Source organism: Prinia subflava (assembly GCF_021018805.1).
Source record: "Prinia subflava isolate CZ2003 ecotype Zambia chromosome W unlocalized genomic scaffold, Cam_Psub_1.2 scaffold_32_NEW, whole genome shotgun sequence".
Lineage (NCBI taxonomy): Eukaryota > Metazoa > Chordata > Aves > Passeriformes > Cisticolidae > Prinia > Prinia subflava.
The window spans coordinates 1,373,933-1,390,004 of NW_026960609.1; the positions used below are offsets into that span (position 1 = coordinate 1,373,933).

Sequence of the window (16,072 nt, forward strand, 5' to 3'; positions counted from 1 at the left end):
TACTAATATTGCACCTCTTCAGACTTCCTCTTAGCATTTTTTTTTAATTAGCAGTGAAATAAATTGATCTTTCTTCTCTTGGAGACAGGTCTAATTTTCACCCTTTTTCTTGTTTATTTACTTGTGAAAAATTCTCTTATAATGCTGAAGAGTACCATAACCTCCTAAAACTGAAAAAGTTTGTAGCTCATAACCTATAGGTGGACAAGCAGAGGATCCTTGGGCAATCTGCACCCATACAAAGTGCATGTTTCTTTAGGCCACACTAGATAAACTTTTCCACCCCTCTTGCCAAGTTATCCAAGTATTATTGAGAAGAAATATAGATGTGAAGCACCAAGTGAAGCACCAGAACTGGGGACACAGAAGTTGTTTTGGGAGGGTAATTTTTCAGACGGAGTTGTTTGGGGAATTCTGGCAATACATGCGTAAGAGTTGGTCTGAAGATCCCTCCATCTGCCTCCCGACTGTCGAACAAGGACAGAGGCTGAGACCCCAATGACCCTAAACCACAACACAGGAGTTCTGGCCTGACTAAGGTGTGACCCAGGTTTCTCCCTGTGGGTGCATTCACTGGACCAAGGCGTCCCCTCAGAGACCCATGCAGAAACAATGGGACTGTCACTTCCCACAGGGGAATGTAACATCACGGTATCTGGGCTGTGTTTGCGGAGCTGTGTTTGCTCCGGACTGACTGTGCTGAACCACTGAGTCCAGCCTGCCCTGCTTCTTCTTTGTGAGAGAAAACCTGCAACACTCATGAGGTCTTCCCCCCTTCTTGGCCTGTTGCCTCTCACCTCGAAAAAGGACTATAATAAGCACCCTGAAAAAGAGAGCCTCTGAGATCTCCCCGGCAGACAAGACGGATCTATTGGCGCACATCACGAGGACTGCGAAGGTGGTCTGTTGGCTCCGTGTCACGAGGACTCACGTCTGTTGTTGGCAGCTGTAACCCCCTCTTTTCTCTTTTCTCTCTCTCTCTTTCTTTCCTTTTTCCTCTATCGCAAATTGTGGGTATCAGTAAAAGATACATTGATTTTACTTAAAATAAGTTCTCATTGCCTCTTTTTGCACTTTTAAATCAAAACAAACCATCACAACCATCCATCGGATCATTACAACATGTTTACCTGAAAGGCATTATTTCTTTTGCAGAGACAACTTCTGAAAGTCCTAAAAGCAGTTCTGGAAACCAGACTCAGACAGGGAGTGATATCAGCTATTCTAGTGAGTATTCTTACTCTGTTGTCTGGCTTTTGAGTTTTCAGTTGATCAGTTTTGCTTTTGATGAGTGATAGGAGTAGCAGACAAATGAAACTGGCAGTTTTATTTCTATTCTTATCAGACTTGGGCCCTATTACAAACCAAATATAAATGGTGGTTGTAAAACTCCTCTCAAAGAGAAACAGAGCTCAGTAAGTTGACATTGCTCTCACTGTAGAGCAGCACAATTATTCCCAAGGACTGATTCAGAGTGGTAAAACTGAAAATAACCCACCAAAAAAAGTCATCCTCTGTTAGAGAAGACACAAAGGAACATATAAAAAAGTTGTTCATATACATGTTGTGCATCTTATATTAATATATTGCTGTGAATGTGTGATATGAATATATTATTCACATTGCCATGGGAGAGAAGGTCTAGGAGGCAGTCTTCTGCAGACTTTTTAAGTACTTGGTATTTGCGTGACACATGCTACTTAATCTTTCATTTTAAGATTATGCATCTCTGGGGCAAGTGTTGCTGCAGCTTTGCTATTTCCTACCCAGAGTACTGACTAAGCAAAATATGTTTGATGTTTTCCCACTGTAAACTGTCTCCCTCTAGTTCCACAGATGCACAGACACATCTACATGAATATTAAACATTAATTGCATCAAGAGCCATTGCATGCAGCCTCCCTGACACAGGGCTTAGGCCAGCAGGCGGGAGAGTGCCTGCTGAATTTGAATGTGGCTGGTTGCTGCCAGAGAAATGATAAAAAGGGAGAATCTGGACTTCTATATTTCCCAGGGAAAGCTTCTCTTCATTACATAATTCTTTCTCTTTTTTTGCTTCTTGGCTGGGAAACCTGTCAGGAAATGGCAGATGGTGGGAAATAATAAAAAGAAAGAAATGTCCTCGTTTTAAAAGATCTTGCATTTTCTATCCCTGGTTGTAAGTGCTGTGGAGAATGTTACTGAATTATGTAAATCCTTGGTGTCTTTCTGGGTGCACAGTGTTAAAAGCACAATAATCGCTTCAGTTGCTGAATTTCAGACAGGGTTGGGTTTTTTTGGAGTTTGTTTATTTTTTTCCCCAAAAAAGAGGAAAAAATAAATCGCATGTTTAAAAAAATTATTTCTAGAGCATGACTTGCTCGCAAAAACTTTGGAGGTCATCAACACTACAGTTGAATGATGAGTGTTTTCATCAAAATTATGATAGGCCCAATGGAGCAGGTGCTGAAACCTTGTTCTTTTACTGAAAAAAGGGTGAAACCAGTTCCACAGGGCAGCATGAGTGTCAGGGATGGAGTAAGGGTGGGAGAAGGAAGAAATCTAAGTCTTCCCTCCACAAAGCATCCATGCCTGGGGCTCAGTGGTTGCAGGAAGAATAAGAGGAGCAGTAGGTTACCCTCTCTAGAGAAATGGGTAATGTTTGGTGAAGTGGAGCTGGAGGTGCCTCTCACCTTAGTGTGTGCAAGTACCTATACACAGAGGCAATGTAAGTCAGAGGCAGCAGCCAAAATTATGTTCTCTCTCTTTTGCAGATGTTATCTTGCCAATTGTCATCACCCTGATAGTTATTACCCTCTCTGTCTTCTCACTGGTGGCTTTGTACAAAATATGCCAGAAGAAAACTCCAGGTATTTGGTTTGCTTTCTCGGGGGGGGGGGGAATCAACGTGATTTTTATTAATAAAAGATCTCTTTTGGATTACCTTAACCATCACTGTTGTGGTAGTCTGATGGGAAAACTTTTTGTATTTTGTGTTTTGCCTAAAGTGGGAAACTAATACTTCATTTTCAAAATCAGTAGGAAGACCAGTGTGAGCAAAAATTATTTTTGGAGAATATATAATGCTGTAAAGCTTTTTGTTCATGCTTTTGCAGCTACAAAGAGCTAAAAAACACCTGTGCTAACACAATCAGAAATAGACAGTGAAAACTAAATTTGAAGATATTCAACAAAATCATTTATTTTATCTTTCTTCTAGATACAGGCAAAGAAATATCAATGTTTTCTTTTGGGATATACCTGATACATACACACACACTTGCACATGATGCATGAGTAAAATTTTCCAGTTACAGTATAATGTGCATGGAGCAAAATCCTTGAGCAAACAGTATTTTCAGAAATAGTCATTTTGACAGAGCAGCTAAAGCCAGTATCTGTTTCTCTGCTGTCCATTAAATACTTAAGATAATGGATTATAGTTCTATCAAAGTCAATTTGCCAAATATTTCAGGGTTGCCCAAGTAGGCCATAGGTAACTGTAAATTTCCATTAAGTGAAAACCCAGATCTGAATCCAGACTGTGGTTTTTCTGTCCCTGTGAGCTGGCATGATTTAGGAGACCTGTGCAGAACTGTGAAATCACCAGGCCTTGGAAATACAAAATCACAATAGGGTGTTGAAGCTGTAAACCAAGACAAACAGAGTGTCAGAACCAGTTTAGCCAATGACATGGAAAAACAGACCCAGATAAACAGAGGAAAGTGTGATCCTTACTTAGGAAGCTACCAAATATTCAGAGTCGAGATAAAGATATGAGATAAAGAACATTTCCTTACCAGCCTCCCTATGCACAAATGTAATCAGGCACTGTATTAGCCAATTCATTTGGAAGATAGAGTAGATACCTGTAGTGCTTCCTGTAGGATTTGCCCAGATCTAGCCAGTGCACTTCCCCTGTACTTGGTGCCATGGATTTGGTTCCATGTCTCTGATGTAACTCCCTGGCCAGTTCCATCTGCTCATACTTGCACATAAGCATAAAATACATTCAGCATATGATTCATTTTGGAGACAAACCTGTTCCTCATCGATGAGGGTGACAAATTCTGTTCTCAGATGTCAAGCCAGGCTGTACCCCCAGGGGGTACAGCCTCAGGAACACCCTTGTTCCCTCAGTCCCCTTACCCTGTATCTTTTAGTTCAGTTGTTGTGTACTCGAGAACCATCTCATGCTCACATCCTCTGTGCCCAGGGATTTGGGAGCTGCAGGGAAAAATGTGCTTCTGTTGTGCTCTTGGACCAGTCAAATGTCATTCTCCCTGGTTTCCAGAAGTGTCTGTACAAGCAACATCAGTTCACTTCCATAGATGACCAGAAAAATAACAATTATTATTCAAACTGGTTGTTTGTGTTTATGAACTTAATGCAATACTGCAAAATTGCAACTGAGCCTTCTGCCAGCAACTGCAATAGCCATGTCTAAATGTTTGGGGTTTGAATTTCAGCAATCAAAATAATTTAAATTTTTTTCTTCTTCCAGAGAGACAAGAGAATGGTGCTGAACAGTAGGTTGAATCCTTTTCATTGCTTTGAGATCTATCAGGGGCACTTGTAAATGTAGCAGATTTTGGATAGGATTTTCTTTGATCTTTATTTAAACACAGTAATCAATTGCCACCCCAAAGAGAAATATCCTGTTGAAAGTGCTGCACTTGCAGTTATTGTAGACCTATATGCATGATAAGCAGCTGCTTCAGAATGGATAGAAATGTGGTGACTCTCAACTGTTTTGCAATTGATCCTTTTGAAGTGGATAAACAGCTTATGCTGTGCCACAGGACTCACTGGCCCAGTATTTTTTCTTTTTGTTTCACTTTTTGCCCCATTGATCCCTCTCCTCTATCCCCTCATCTTTTCCCATCCCCCTTCTTTTGTTCATGTTCCTCTGCCCCATCTTGTTTCCACTGCACCATTGGCATAGCCTCCGTTGAAATAGTAGTAGCATAAGGAGTGTGAGGAGAGGGAAACTGAGAAAGATTCATTGGAAGATACAAACTAAAGACCACTGAGCCTGGCAGTAGCCACTTTTATGACCAAAAGCAACGTTTAGGCTGCTAATTTACTTGGTAGCCCTGACTCCCTGGACATCTGAAGTGGTCCTTCTTTGCAATTCAACATGGCTAAAAGGCTTGCATTGACAGAAAAAATATTACTCCATTTCCCCCAGATGTACCTCTTCTGTGAAGTCCTAGATTAAACCTGGAGTCATGAAACTTGATTTATTACATATTTTAAGAGAAAGGTATTTTCAGAGATGTTGATATAAGGTATGTTTTACCACATGACCTGATGCAAAGCCCATTTTAAGCCTACCAGTTTAAATTGGAGTAGATGCTGCCTCCTCAGGACCATAATCTTAGAGTTTTGTCTGGATGACCAACGTGTGCTGACTGCTTAAATGTTTTCTGACTTCAACAGGGCCCAGTCAGATAAAGAAGGAGTCAAACTTCTTTTTATGAAGACAACTTCTCCTAAGACTGGTGAGCGTTTCCTTTGTATGTATGTCTGTTTCCCTCTCTGAGCTCAAAGAGCAGTGTTTAGGATGTCATTTCCAATAGCAAACCCATCTTCAGTTCCTGACAGGTTAGTCATTGCAAACAATTCCTCTACAGAGCAAATCCCCAGACTGTGATCCTGTAGAGCTGTACTGTAGATCCTGTTGTTCAGCTGTACTGTGTGTGCTGTCAGTATTTGGGAGTGAGACGTATGACTGGTTTAGGAAAATATTTAAATCATTGATGGTAAGCGATCTAGCTAGGGATGTTCAGGAATAACAGTGATTGTGGTATTTATCAGCTAGACCTGGCTGTACAAAGAAGTTTGAAGACTGGTAATATCAGAATCACAGAATGTTCTGAGTTGGAAGGGACCCTCAGGTGAACTTAAATGAATGGCCCATGTGAAAATCAAACCCACAACCTTGGTGTTATTATTACTATGCTCCAACCAACTGAGCTAATATCCCAGGGATCAAAAGGTTTGGGAGTCAGTGTTGTATGCAATGAGGATTCTGTTGGAGTTGGTGTCAGCAGTGTTCAGTCAGCCCTGTACTCAGTCACCCTTTGCATTCAAAATCCTGCTCTCATTTCAAATCCCTCTGTCCTGTGCTTCAGGTTCTTACAAAATCTGTGGTAATAAAGCCTAAAGGAAAGGTTACTGATAACATGCACAAAAGAAAGAAAAACCTCAAAGCAAAGAGATGGATGCAGTTATAAGTTCTGCAAAAAAAATGGAGTGGCACAAAATAAGAGTGAGGCAGAACAGAATTCTGACTAATCAATCAAAACCCCTAAATCTTTCATGGTAGAGCTAGTAGTGATGAAACTCCACGCCTTCACCCAATGCTTTCTCAGTCATGTAGGTCCCACCTCATCTGCAAAAGTCCTTCCAGAAAAACAGTCTTTGTTTTTGTTTGTTTTTCATCTTTTTGGCCATCTGTTTCTCCTACTGACATTTCTGAGGCTGACCAATAGTTGCTCTCTCCTTTTGTCCAAATCCTTGGGAAGTCTTCTGAAATACAGTACGTGATCTGAACTAGCCTCTGCTTGCTGGAGAGGGACAGTTTCATCTCTCCAGCCTTCTCTGCAAGTCCTGGAAGCTTTTGTGCAATCCAAAATACCCACAGGGTATCTCTGGGAGCCCTTGCAGCAAACCAGTCGTGTAAGGTCCCCATGGCCTCTTGACACAGAGCTAGGGGCTAGAGGGTGATGGGAAGGTCCTGCTCCATCACAGGACACATCATTCTGCCCCACTGCTGCTGGGTAAAAGCAAACTATACTTTGGCACTTTAGAGGCTGCACTTCAGAGCTTCATTATTTGGGAAGGGGTTTTTTTTGTTTTTTTGGGGGGTTTTTGGTGGGTTTTTTTTTTGGTTTGTTTTTTTTTTAAGAGTATGTCTTTGGGAATGGACTTTTGGCTTTATTTTGAGTATGGAGTTGTGTGTATGTTTTCTTAAAATTGTACTCTTTTTTTGAAAGCTGAATGAAGTTAGAAATTAATTAATGGATTTTTTTAATTGGTTCTGCCCCCATCATGCCATTTCAAAGATAAAGTGATTTCATTGACAGTAGCTGAATTGTTTGTGGCTTACGGCAGGATAAATAGGAAAAGACATAGGCTCACTTTTTTTATTTTCCTTTTTCCACATGAGCTCTGTTGCCTGTTAATCAGCTACTGGCTCACCAAATATCTGAGCATCTTCCATCCAGAGGATGCTTTATATTCTTCTTTTACTGAACTATGATGTGTGCATGCTATAATTAGAAGAATTGAGTCATAACCACTTAGAAGACAAGATTCTTGCCCTCTTCTCATTAATACAATTAATATTTAAACTAGCTGCCATTTTCCCTTGAATTCTTACATCGTTATGTGTTTCAAAATTAAACTTGCTTTCACAGAAATTGAAGTCTTGCTTTTGCCTAGGTTTTTAGAGTCACTTTACTTCTTAAATTAAAAGCACTCTGGCAGCGGGGTCTGTTTCTTCCAGAAATATTTGTCACTCATACAGGTATTTTAAATATGTTAGAATGTTTGAATCATGTTTACTTGTTTTATTAAAAGCTCAGTGTCTTGGGTTATGTAACAAAAAAAATGTGTATTCTATTTCATCTGTTGAAACCAGTTGGGGAGATGTTTTTTTTTCCTTTATCTCTTGTAACTCCAGAGGGGATGGGGGCAGATGCCTTCTGATAATAGGCCAGCTGTTGAAACCAGGTGGGGCAGTGTTTCTTATCTCTTCCACCACTGTCCACCCTCCGGGGGATATCTTGTGTTAATGGGCCATTAAGGCTCACCAATGACATGACACATTACATCATCCCATTGTGAGATGCTCTACCCAGTGGAGGGGGAGCCAGCCATTCCTACCAAGATAAAAACTGAGCTGTAGGAACACCAAGCATCCTCTTTTCCACTGGATTCTCTGGGGAAGACCGGTCTCATCTCACTGCCATTACAGGATCATCTCTACTCCAACAGAACCACATCTGTCACTCCAGGAGGACTTATTTAGACTGCTTCCAACACCCTGGCCGACAGGGTGTCAGGTCTTATTCCTGACTCCATCAGGGTTTTCTAGGACTTTTGCTTGCTTGCTTGTGGTTTTTTGTATTACTGCATTTGCATTTTAATATTCCTAGTAAAGAGCTGTTATTCCTCTTCCCATATTTTTGCCTGAAAGCTCCTAATTGCAAAATTGTAATAATTTAGAGGGAGGGGGTTTTTACATTCTCCATTCCAAGGGAAACTCCAGTTTTCCCTGACTGATACCTGTCTTTCCAAACCAAGACACTCAGGAATAAAGGCAAATGTTTCTCATGGTATAGACACAAGAACTGCCTGACTCATGGGCCTTCTCACAACTCTTGATGATAATTGCCCTGCATAAAACTTTTTTACAAGTGTTCTTCTTTTTCCTTGGTCCAGCTGTTTAAAAAGTGTATGTTGTGGCTGTCTCTGTACATACCAACAAAACTACAAAAAAGTTGTGAGTAGAAAGACTGAAATTAGAAAGATCTAAAGAGCAGCCTTAACTTTACAGGCAAGGCTACACCATCCTCTCACTATCAATAGGCAGCTCCTCCCTAACGTCGAGCATGTCTACAATGAAGTTCTGCTTTGATATGTATTCAAATTAAGCTTTATTAGAAGTACACATTCTATCTTTTTTTCATTTTTTTTCTTTTCATTCCAAACAGAAGATTTTGAGATTGTATAATTTTGTAAAATATATGCTGGACAAATAAAGACCTACAAACTGTTCAAGCAAGCAACCTAGAAAGACCCCGTCTCAATGTGTTGTGCATAGATCTTGATCAAAGGTTATGGTGCGTTTAATCTTGCCTTCTTTTATCTGTCTAAAAACCATGACAGCTGTACATAGTTGAAAGAGATGTATGTGTCCAGAGGGCTGTTTATCCCATCTGCCTTGGACATCTATCTTGAGCTGGAATGGGCTGACCTGTGGAGGTCCATTGATTCCTGAAGGATCCTATTTTAGGACTCCTAAAATTAGGTTGTGAATATGAAATGAAAGAAAAAGGAAAGACTCCTTTTTCAGAGGCACGGCTGAATTAATTTTAATCAAGAATATTATTTCAAATACCTAAAATAATGTGAAAGACTACAGGAAAAGAATAGTGAGACTGTGCCTCCCGATCACCCTGGTCGGGAACCCTGGCTAGCAGGCACAGCGTCAGCTGGGGGCAGTCCTCAGTGTCCTGGGGTACTGAGGGGTGGCTACAGCCGTTACCCCATGCATGGGAAGGCTATTGTCAGGAGAAAGCAAAGGCTGAAAGAGGACTCTGCATGGTGGTATCAGTCCAGGTCTTTAATGGGGTCTCCGGAGAGACCCTAGACCCAGAGGGTACAGACTGTGCAGAGGCTGTGCAGAGAGGTTCTGACCCCAGGCTCTGAGCCAACAGCCCCTTTTACAGGGAGGAGGGTACTGCGGGGGAACCACTCATCAGCCAATGGGGAAAGGCTGGGGAGGGAACAGGGTACATAACAGACAGTAAGGATAATCACTGAGGGTAGATTAGAGAAGGGACCCTTGCTTTCCAGCCTATCACTCTATGCCCTTCTTAGAGTCTTCTAGAAGAAGGGAAGGGTACATCAAATGATGGACAAGAAATCAGGGAGGGGGTATGAGGATTGGCATGGAACTTTCAGGATCAAGGGAGGTGATTAGGAAGGATTGACATATAAAGGGGAGGGTAAAAACTCTTAATGATTACATCATAGAAAGGAAAAACCTTAACAAGCCAGAACAAAAGCAAACAAACCACAACAGAATAGTTTTCAATTAAGCCTGGACTAAAGTAATGTTTTTTAATGGAGTAGTATCATCAGGAACACTAGGTAAAATGGAGCTTTAATATTGTCTTTTTTTATAACTCTCCTTAGAAAGATGGAATTGCTACTGACTTTGAGCTCTATGGCACAACTAGTGTAGAATGGATGTAAAGTATAAAACCATAGAAAACTAAATTAGACTAGACTAGAAAAATTTTTCATGCATGTTTGTCAGTGAACTGCAGCACCTGATGCAAGATAGGTGCCTGTTCTTGCATCTTACTTGAAAACACAGCTTGGATAAAAATTGTCTCAAAAGTTTTACACTAAAGTACAAATGCAAGACTTATGGCAGCCATTTCATGTTGACAGTACAGGCAAATTTAGGGTGGCTCTCCCTAGGGAGAATAAATGGTCTTTTACAATACAATGGTCTAGAAAATCTACCTGCAAAAATATTTATTTGAGATTCAACATAGCCCACAGAACTGCACAATTAGCTTGTCAGTGATAGTTATATTTCCTGAGAATATAAGATGAAGGGCTTTAATTGATGACTAAGAGATCAATACCATCAGCCATGAGGTTAAAGTATTGCCTGTCTTGAAAACAGACCTAACTTTTCCTATAAGGGTTCTTGTGTATTACACTGAAAAACAGTAAAGGTATTGATCACCTTTTTAGGACTCAAGAAAAACGCTGAGGGGTGAAAAATTCTCAGTTACAGAAAGGTTGGTGAATAGCAATTTGGGTAAGGATACTCCATACAGGTGTACGACGTGTGATAGAAGCATTGATACCCAAGTAATGACTTCAGAATTTTCTTTTATGGCCCTTGCCTGGAATAACTATTCTAGAACAGGTAAAACATATGAAAGGCCTTTTTAGTAGAAGCACACCAGTCAATATTCAATGTAAAGTCTCGTAGGTATGTGCAGGTGACATAGTATTTCAGACATGTTAGGTATAATCCTGGTGCCTAAGCATAAGCTGATCCAATAAAGCATGATTTATAACCAGACTGAGCTGTTTTGAGGCAAAATGGTAGAATATTACTTACTTGGTTTGTGGAGATACTGCCTGTTCTGCACTGAATTTGCTTAAAGGGTGTTAAATTTGTCAGAGCTGAGGTAGCTCAGATTTTGGTGAGGATCCTGAAATGGAAGGTGGCTGGAGAAGGATTTGTGGCACATGTCTGCATTAGGGCTTCCTGAGGTACGCACTGTGGACAAAAAAGGAAAACTCAAGTGTTGCTACTAAACGGAGATGGGAAAATGTATCAGGCAAAGATGGATTTTTGGGAGACACCTAACCTGTTCCATTTGAAACCCCTTGAACTTATTGCAATCACAGTGGAGAAAGAGATCAGTTAATACCTGGAGGTGCTCTCTGATGGCAGTGCAGTGCAAAGATAGCATGAACAGAGGAAGCAGGAAAACTCGCCTTCTCCATATGCTCCATATCTCTTCCAAAAGCTGCTGCTGTTCAACAGTAGTGATGACCTTAGAGCTGCTACCTGGTGCTTCAGCTGAACGTACCTGAAGAAAACCCACTGTGGTGCTCGGGCTTGGGTATGGATAATCCTGTGGTGTTCTGAAACAGTGCAGTCGGATGACAATTTCTTCATCACTGCTTTCTATAACCCTCCAAATGCTGAGACTAATTGTTCTGCCTCACTCATCAAACCATAGATGTGGTTTTGGTACAATGGGACCAGTCAGGAGCTGGTGCAGGCCTTGTTTCCTGTTATGCTGAGTACATGTGAGCATGGGCCATGGCATTTAAGAAGGTAAGAAATCTTTGGGGTTTACCTCATTAGGGACCCAACCCAGGGAAATTTACCCCTGAAAGGGGGCATGACTCCATAGTGGGCCATGAGGTTTCTTAACATGCATTGGGACTTTGGCCTCTTTCTCATTGTATCTAGGATCTCTATGGATGTCTCTAGGAGCAGGTGAAGAATCGGAGTCACTAGATGAGTCACTCGGTAAATGGAAATTCCCTCTTCCACTTACTTGCAAGATAAGCAGTGTAGGTCAGTGAAGAGCAGTCTGTTGGCACACTGTGTGCTTAGGAGTGGTAAAAGCAGGAGCTGCTGCTAATGTAGGATGTGATATTGATTATTTGTGTTTCCTACTCTGAGATGTAGTTTCAGGGTCTTATGTTTTTCTCCCCTGCATGTAGAACACTTAGAAGCTGCTTTATAGAAAAAGATCCCCTTGCAACAGAGTAAGTTATCGAGTACCTCCTTCCCTCTCCTTTTCTTTCTCATTTCCTGATTGACACAGCCAGTAAAATCCCATCTAGCTCTGACTCCTGGCTGTGCCAAAAGTCACTCCCAAATCTGCCAGCAGGTTCAGGTAATGGTGCAGAACAAGGCTGTTCTTCTACGGCAACAGGTGTTACGGTGCCTAGACTTCGGAGCAAGGATGAGAGAAGACTCTTTTTCATACTATTTCTCAGAGACCTTTACTCCCCAAGAGGGGGGTACAAAAAGGAGCCAGGAACAAAGTCCACGCCCGCTTTTAAAACTGAGGGGTGGGGGGTGTGGAACAAGCAGGTGACTGGTCCCAGGACTGATGGACAGGGGGTTTTCCATAAGATAGGGCAGGGTCAGGGGAAAGATGGACAGCTGACTGAAGCTTCTAGGGACAGGGCAGGGGTAGGAGAGGTACAAAAAGGGGGACATGCCTGGACAGCACCCAATGCATCGAGCGGGGAGAAACAGGGAAGAACCATTGTGATACAGAACTCAAAACAGCTTAGCCAAAACCTACCACCACAATTCCTCCTTTTTTGTTTAATTTGAAATGAAAAGAGAGAGAGAACTAACTCTTCCAACTCCTGTCTGTGGCTCTTCCCACCATCTTCCAATGGCAGCCACAGTGAATTTGGAGGAGATGGTTTTTTGGCTCTTTTAGCTAGAACTCCTTTTAGCACTTTAAAGGTTAGGGAAATCAAAAGGATAATGAGAAAAATTATTAGAATATCTTTTAGAACTGATGACATCCACCCTGGACACCCCCAGTCTCTAAAGATGTTTTTCAGCCAGTCTCCTGATTCTTGCTTAATTTCTTCAATCATGTTCTTCATTTCTTGGATGGAATCGAAGATGCTTTGGCCTCTGCTGAATAAATTGAGGCAAGGCATCACTCTGAAGTCATCATGCTCTTGTTCATACGCTGATGACAGCGTTAGCAGGATCAAAAACCACAGGAGATCTGGCCTCATTTTGGGGAATAGGAGTATGTCTAAAAATAACATACACATGTAAGGAGGATAATAATGTTTAACACTGATCAGAAGAACTTATTAAACACTCTGGATCAGGAAAAACACAGGATTCAGGTTCCTGACTTCATTTGCATAGTCTTTGAGAGGAAGCAACAGCTACATCATTGGGTAGGGATGGTGAAGGTGAATCTGCATTTAGGGTGTCTTGTTCTTTAGGTGGAACATAAGGTTTGACCCATTTCAAACCTGAGGGGGTGGACACGCAGGCATATCCTTGACCCCAAGTGACTAAATCAAAGGGCCCCTGGACCTTCCAGGTCTCAGGGTCTTTCACCAGGACTGGTGGTCTCTCTTCAAACTTCAACTGCTGACTCTGGTTGAAATGCCTGACAACAGGAGGGTTGAGATTTTCAAATGAACAGCTGAGAAAGTTCATTGTAAAAAGAGCTTTACAAAGTCGTTGGTGTGGACTGTTGATTTTGACATCTCCTCTCTGTTGTTCTAGGGTTTTCTTGAGAGTGTGATGGGTTCTTTCTATTACTGCTTGACCGGTGGGGGAGTAAAGGATACCCTTGTGATGTTCAACCCCCCACTCTTGCAGGAAATTACTGAACTCCTTGGAGGCATAAGCCGGACCATTATCAGTTTTGATCATTTTGGGGATCCCCAAAGTGGAGAAGGCCTGCACAAGGTGTTTCTGTGCATCTGTGGTCTTCTCTCCTGTGTGGGCTGAGGCATAAAGTGCACCAGAGAAGGTATCAACTGAAACGTGGACGTATTTAAACTTTCCAAACTGGGGTATGTGGGTGACATCTGTTTGCCACACTTCACAATTGCCAAGCCCTCTCGGATTAACTCCTGAGCCTAACGATGGTAGGGAGAACTTTTGGCAGTTTGGACAAGTATCTATGATTGCTTTGGCTTGATCTCGCCTTAGACAGAATTGGCGGATCAGGCCTGGAACATTTTGATGGAACTGTTGATGGCTTAACTTGGCTTGTTGGAAGATATTAGGAAGGCCAACTAGCTGCACAGGAGTGGCTAGGGCATCTGCTCTGCGGCTGCCCTCTGCGATGAAACCTGGAAGATCTGTGTGTGGTCTTACATGCATTATGTAATACGGTTGCTCTCAGTGGGAGACTAGATGGATTAGTTTTGAGAGCAAGTTAAAAATGACTGGATTTGAAACTTCTCTGAGAACTGCATTTTCAGCTCTTGACACTACCCTTGCTACATAGGCCGAACCAGTAATAATATTAACTGGTTCAGAGAACTTCTCAAAGACCCTGACTACTGCGGCCAACTCAGCAACTTGAGGGGAACCCTCAACTATCTCTACATCTGTTTCCCACTGTTGAGTCTGAGGATCTTTCCAAGTCATTACAGACTTGTGGGACCTTCCGGACGCATCTGTGAAAATTGTCAAGGCTTTGAGAGGCTTACGACTTTGCTTTTCTTTTGAGATCAAATTAAATTTATAGATGAACAATTTGTGGCCAGGAAAATGAATTGAAATTTTCCCTGGGTAGCTGTCTAGAGCAAACTGTAACATTTCATTTTCACTGAGCAATTGCTCTAAAGTTTCATTTGTGAACTTTCCAGTTGACAATTTAATTGGTACATGAATGCATGTAAACACACACCCCGCTAGCAGTCACATTTTGAGCCTAGCTTTGCTGATCAGCTGGGCCATCAACTCTTGTGGTTTGGAGATATTTTTGGACGTTTGGTGACCAAGGAACACCCACTCTATGATCGAGAGGGTCCTTCTGGTCTTTGTCCCACTGAAAAATGAGCCCATGGAGGTGTGGCAATTTCCCCAGAATGATGAAATTGAATGGGAGGTCTGGCTGGCAACGATGGGCTTGCTGACTTGACATTACTAACTGTACCTCCTCTAATGCTTGCTGGGCCTCCTGCGTCAGAGCCTGAGGGAAAACATGAAACATCTTGTAGTTGAGAACACTCCGTTTGACACTTGGCTGAAGTCTTGGAATCTCACTGGGTGGATTGTGGATTTAATTCGTTTTAGTATAATGATCTTTATTGCTGTCATAGTAGTTTTGACAATAGTGCCTTGCTTGATACAATGCATGCGCAAATTAGCTGACCGTGCCTTAACGTCAGTTTGGATAGCCCAAAAAGAAAAAGGGGGAACTGTGGCCGAGTTTCTCAGGTATCGTGGGCATGATATGCTCACAGATACCATTTGAGCTATTCCAGACTAGGCCAAACTAGGCCTCAGGCCTGGGCCTAGTAGGCCGCGGAACGTTCCGAGTACGTAGTAGCAGATAACTTTATCTCCTACTAGGTATGTGTTAAGGTATAGCCACTCGCAGCATAGAAGTAATGGCACTAGATCTCCGTAGCCACCTTAATCCTAGATTGCTTACATACTTCTGTATGCTCACTGCCTATCACAATGCACCTGCTACTGTAAACTATCTGCTCTGTACTTAACCAGCCATCTCGCAGAATAAAGCAGAGTTCGTGCTAGAAACCATACTGGTTTAGTCTCACGTTACTCTAGTCCCCAGTCTTTCCAGAGTTCAACAACAGTGGCGCCCGAAACTTAGAGACAGAGCCCTAGATTTTAATGAAATATAAGCTTCGATGCTGTGTGATATTTAGCTTCAATGCTGTAGATTATTTAGCTTTAATGCTGTGTATGATTTAGCTTAAATGCTAGAAGTCCTCGCTTGATTTTAGACGTGTGTGTGTCGCTTGCGATCTACAGTCCAGAATTCCGAGGCAGGCTGGGGAGCGTCAGCTGATTAGATTGAATAGACAGCGACAGTGCCACCTGCTGTCAGTAGAAAGAAAGTAAGAGCAGCGGCGCGGATAGATTCACTCACGGAACGCGACTATATAGCTGCCACGCAGCTATTAGCGTCCATTGTCTCGAAACGGGGCGAAAAGATCAGAGATTCTGATATAAATCAGCTGGCCCAATGGGCTAAAAAGAAAAGCAAGTTACAGCAGCCCTCGCTTTTGTTTAGCGAGACAGAATAGAAAGAGATCGGAGATTTACTGTGAGACT

The 16,072-nt window shown here is 42.0% G+C and overlaps 1 protein-coding gene across 1 annotated transcript in view; it reads left to right on the top strand.

Moving 5' to 3' along the window:
- LOC134565045 (endomucin-like) overlaps positions 1–6,148 on the top strand; it is a 29,185-nt gene extending 23,037 nt beyond the window's left edge. The window contains exons 6-10 of the mRNA XM_063424411.1: positions 1,156–1,227; positions 2,754–2,849; positions 4,484–4,508; positions 5,422–5,483; positions 6,117–6,148. Coding sequence (XP_063280481.1) covers positions 1,156–1,227; positions 2,754–2,849; positions 4,484–4,508; positions 5,422–5,483; positions 6,117–6,148 — 287 coding nt within the window. The remainder of the gene's footprint in view (positions 1–1,155; positions 1,228–2,753; positions 2,850–4,483; positions 4,509–5,421; positions 5,484–6,116) is intronic.
- Positions 6,149–16,072: the final 9,924 nt, after the last annotated feature.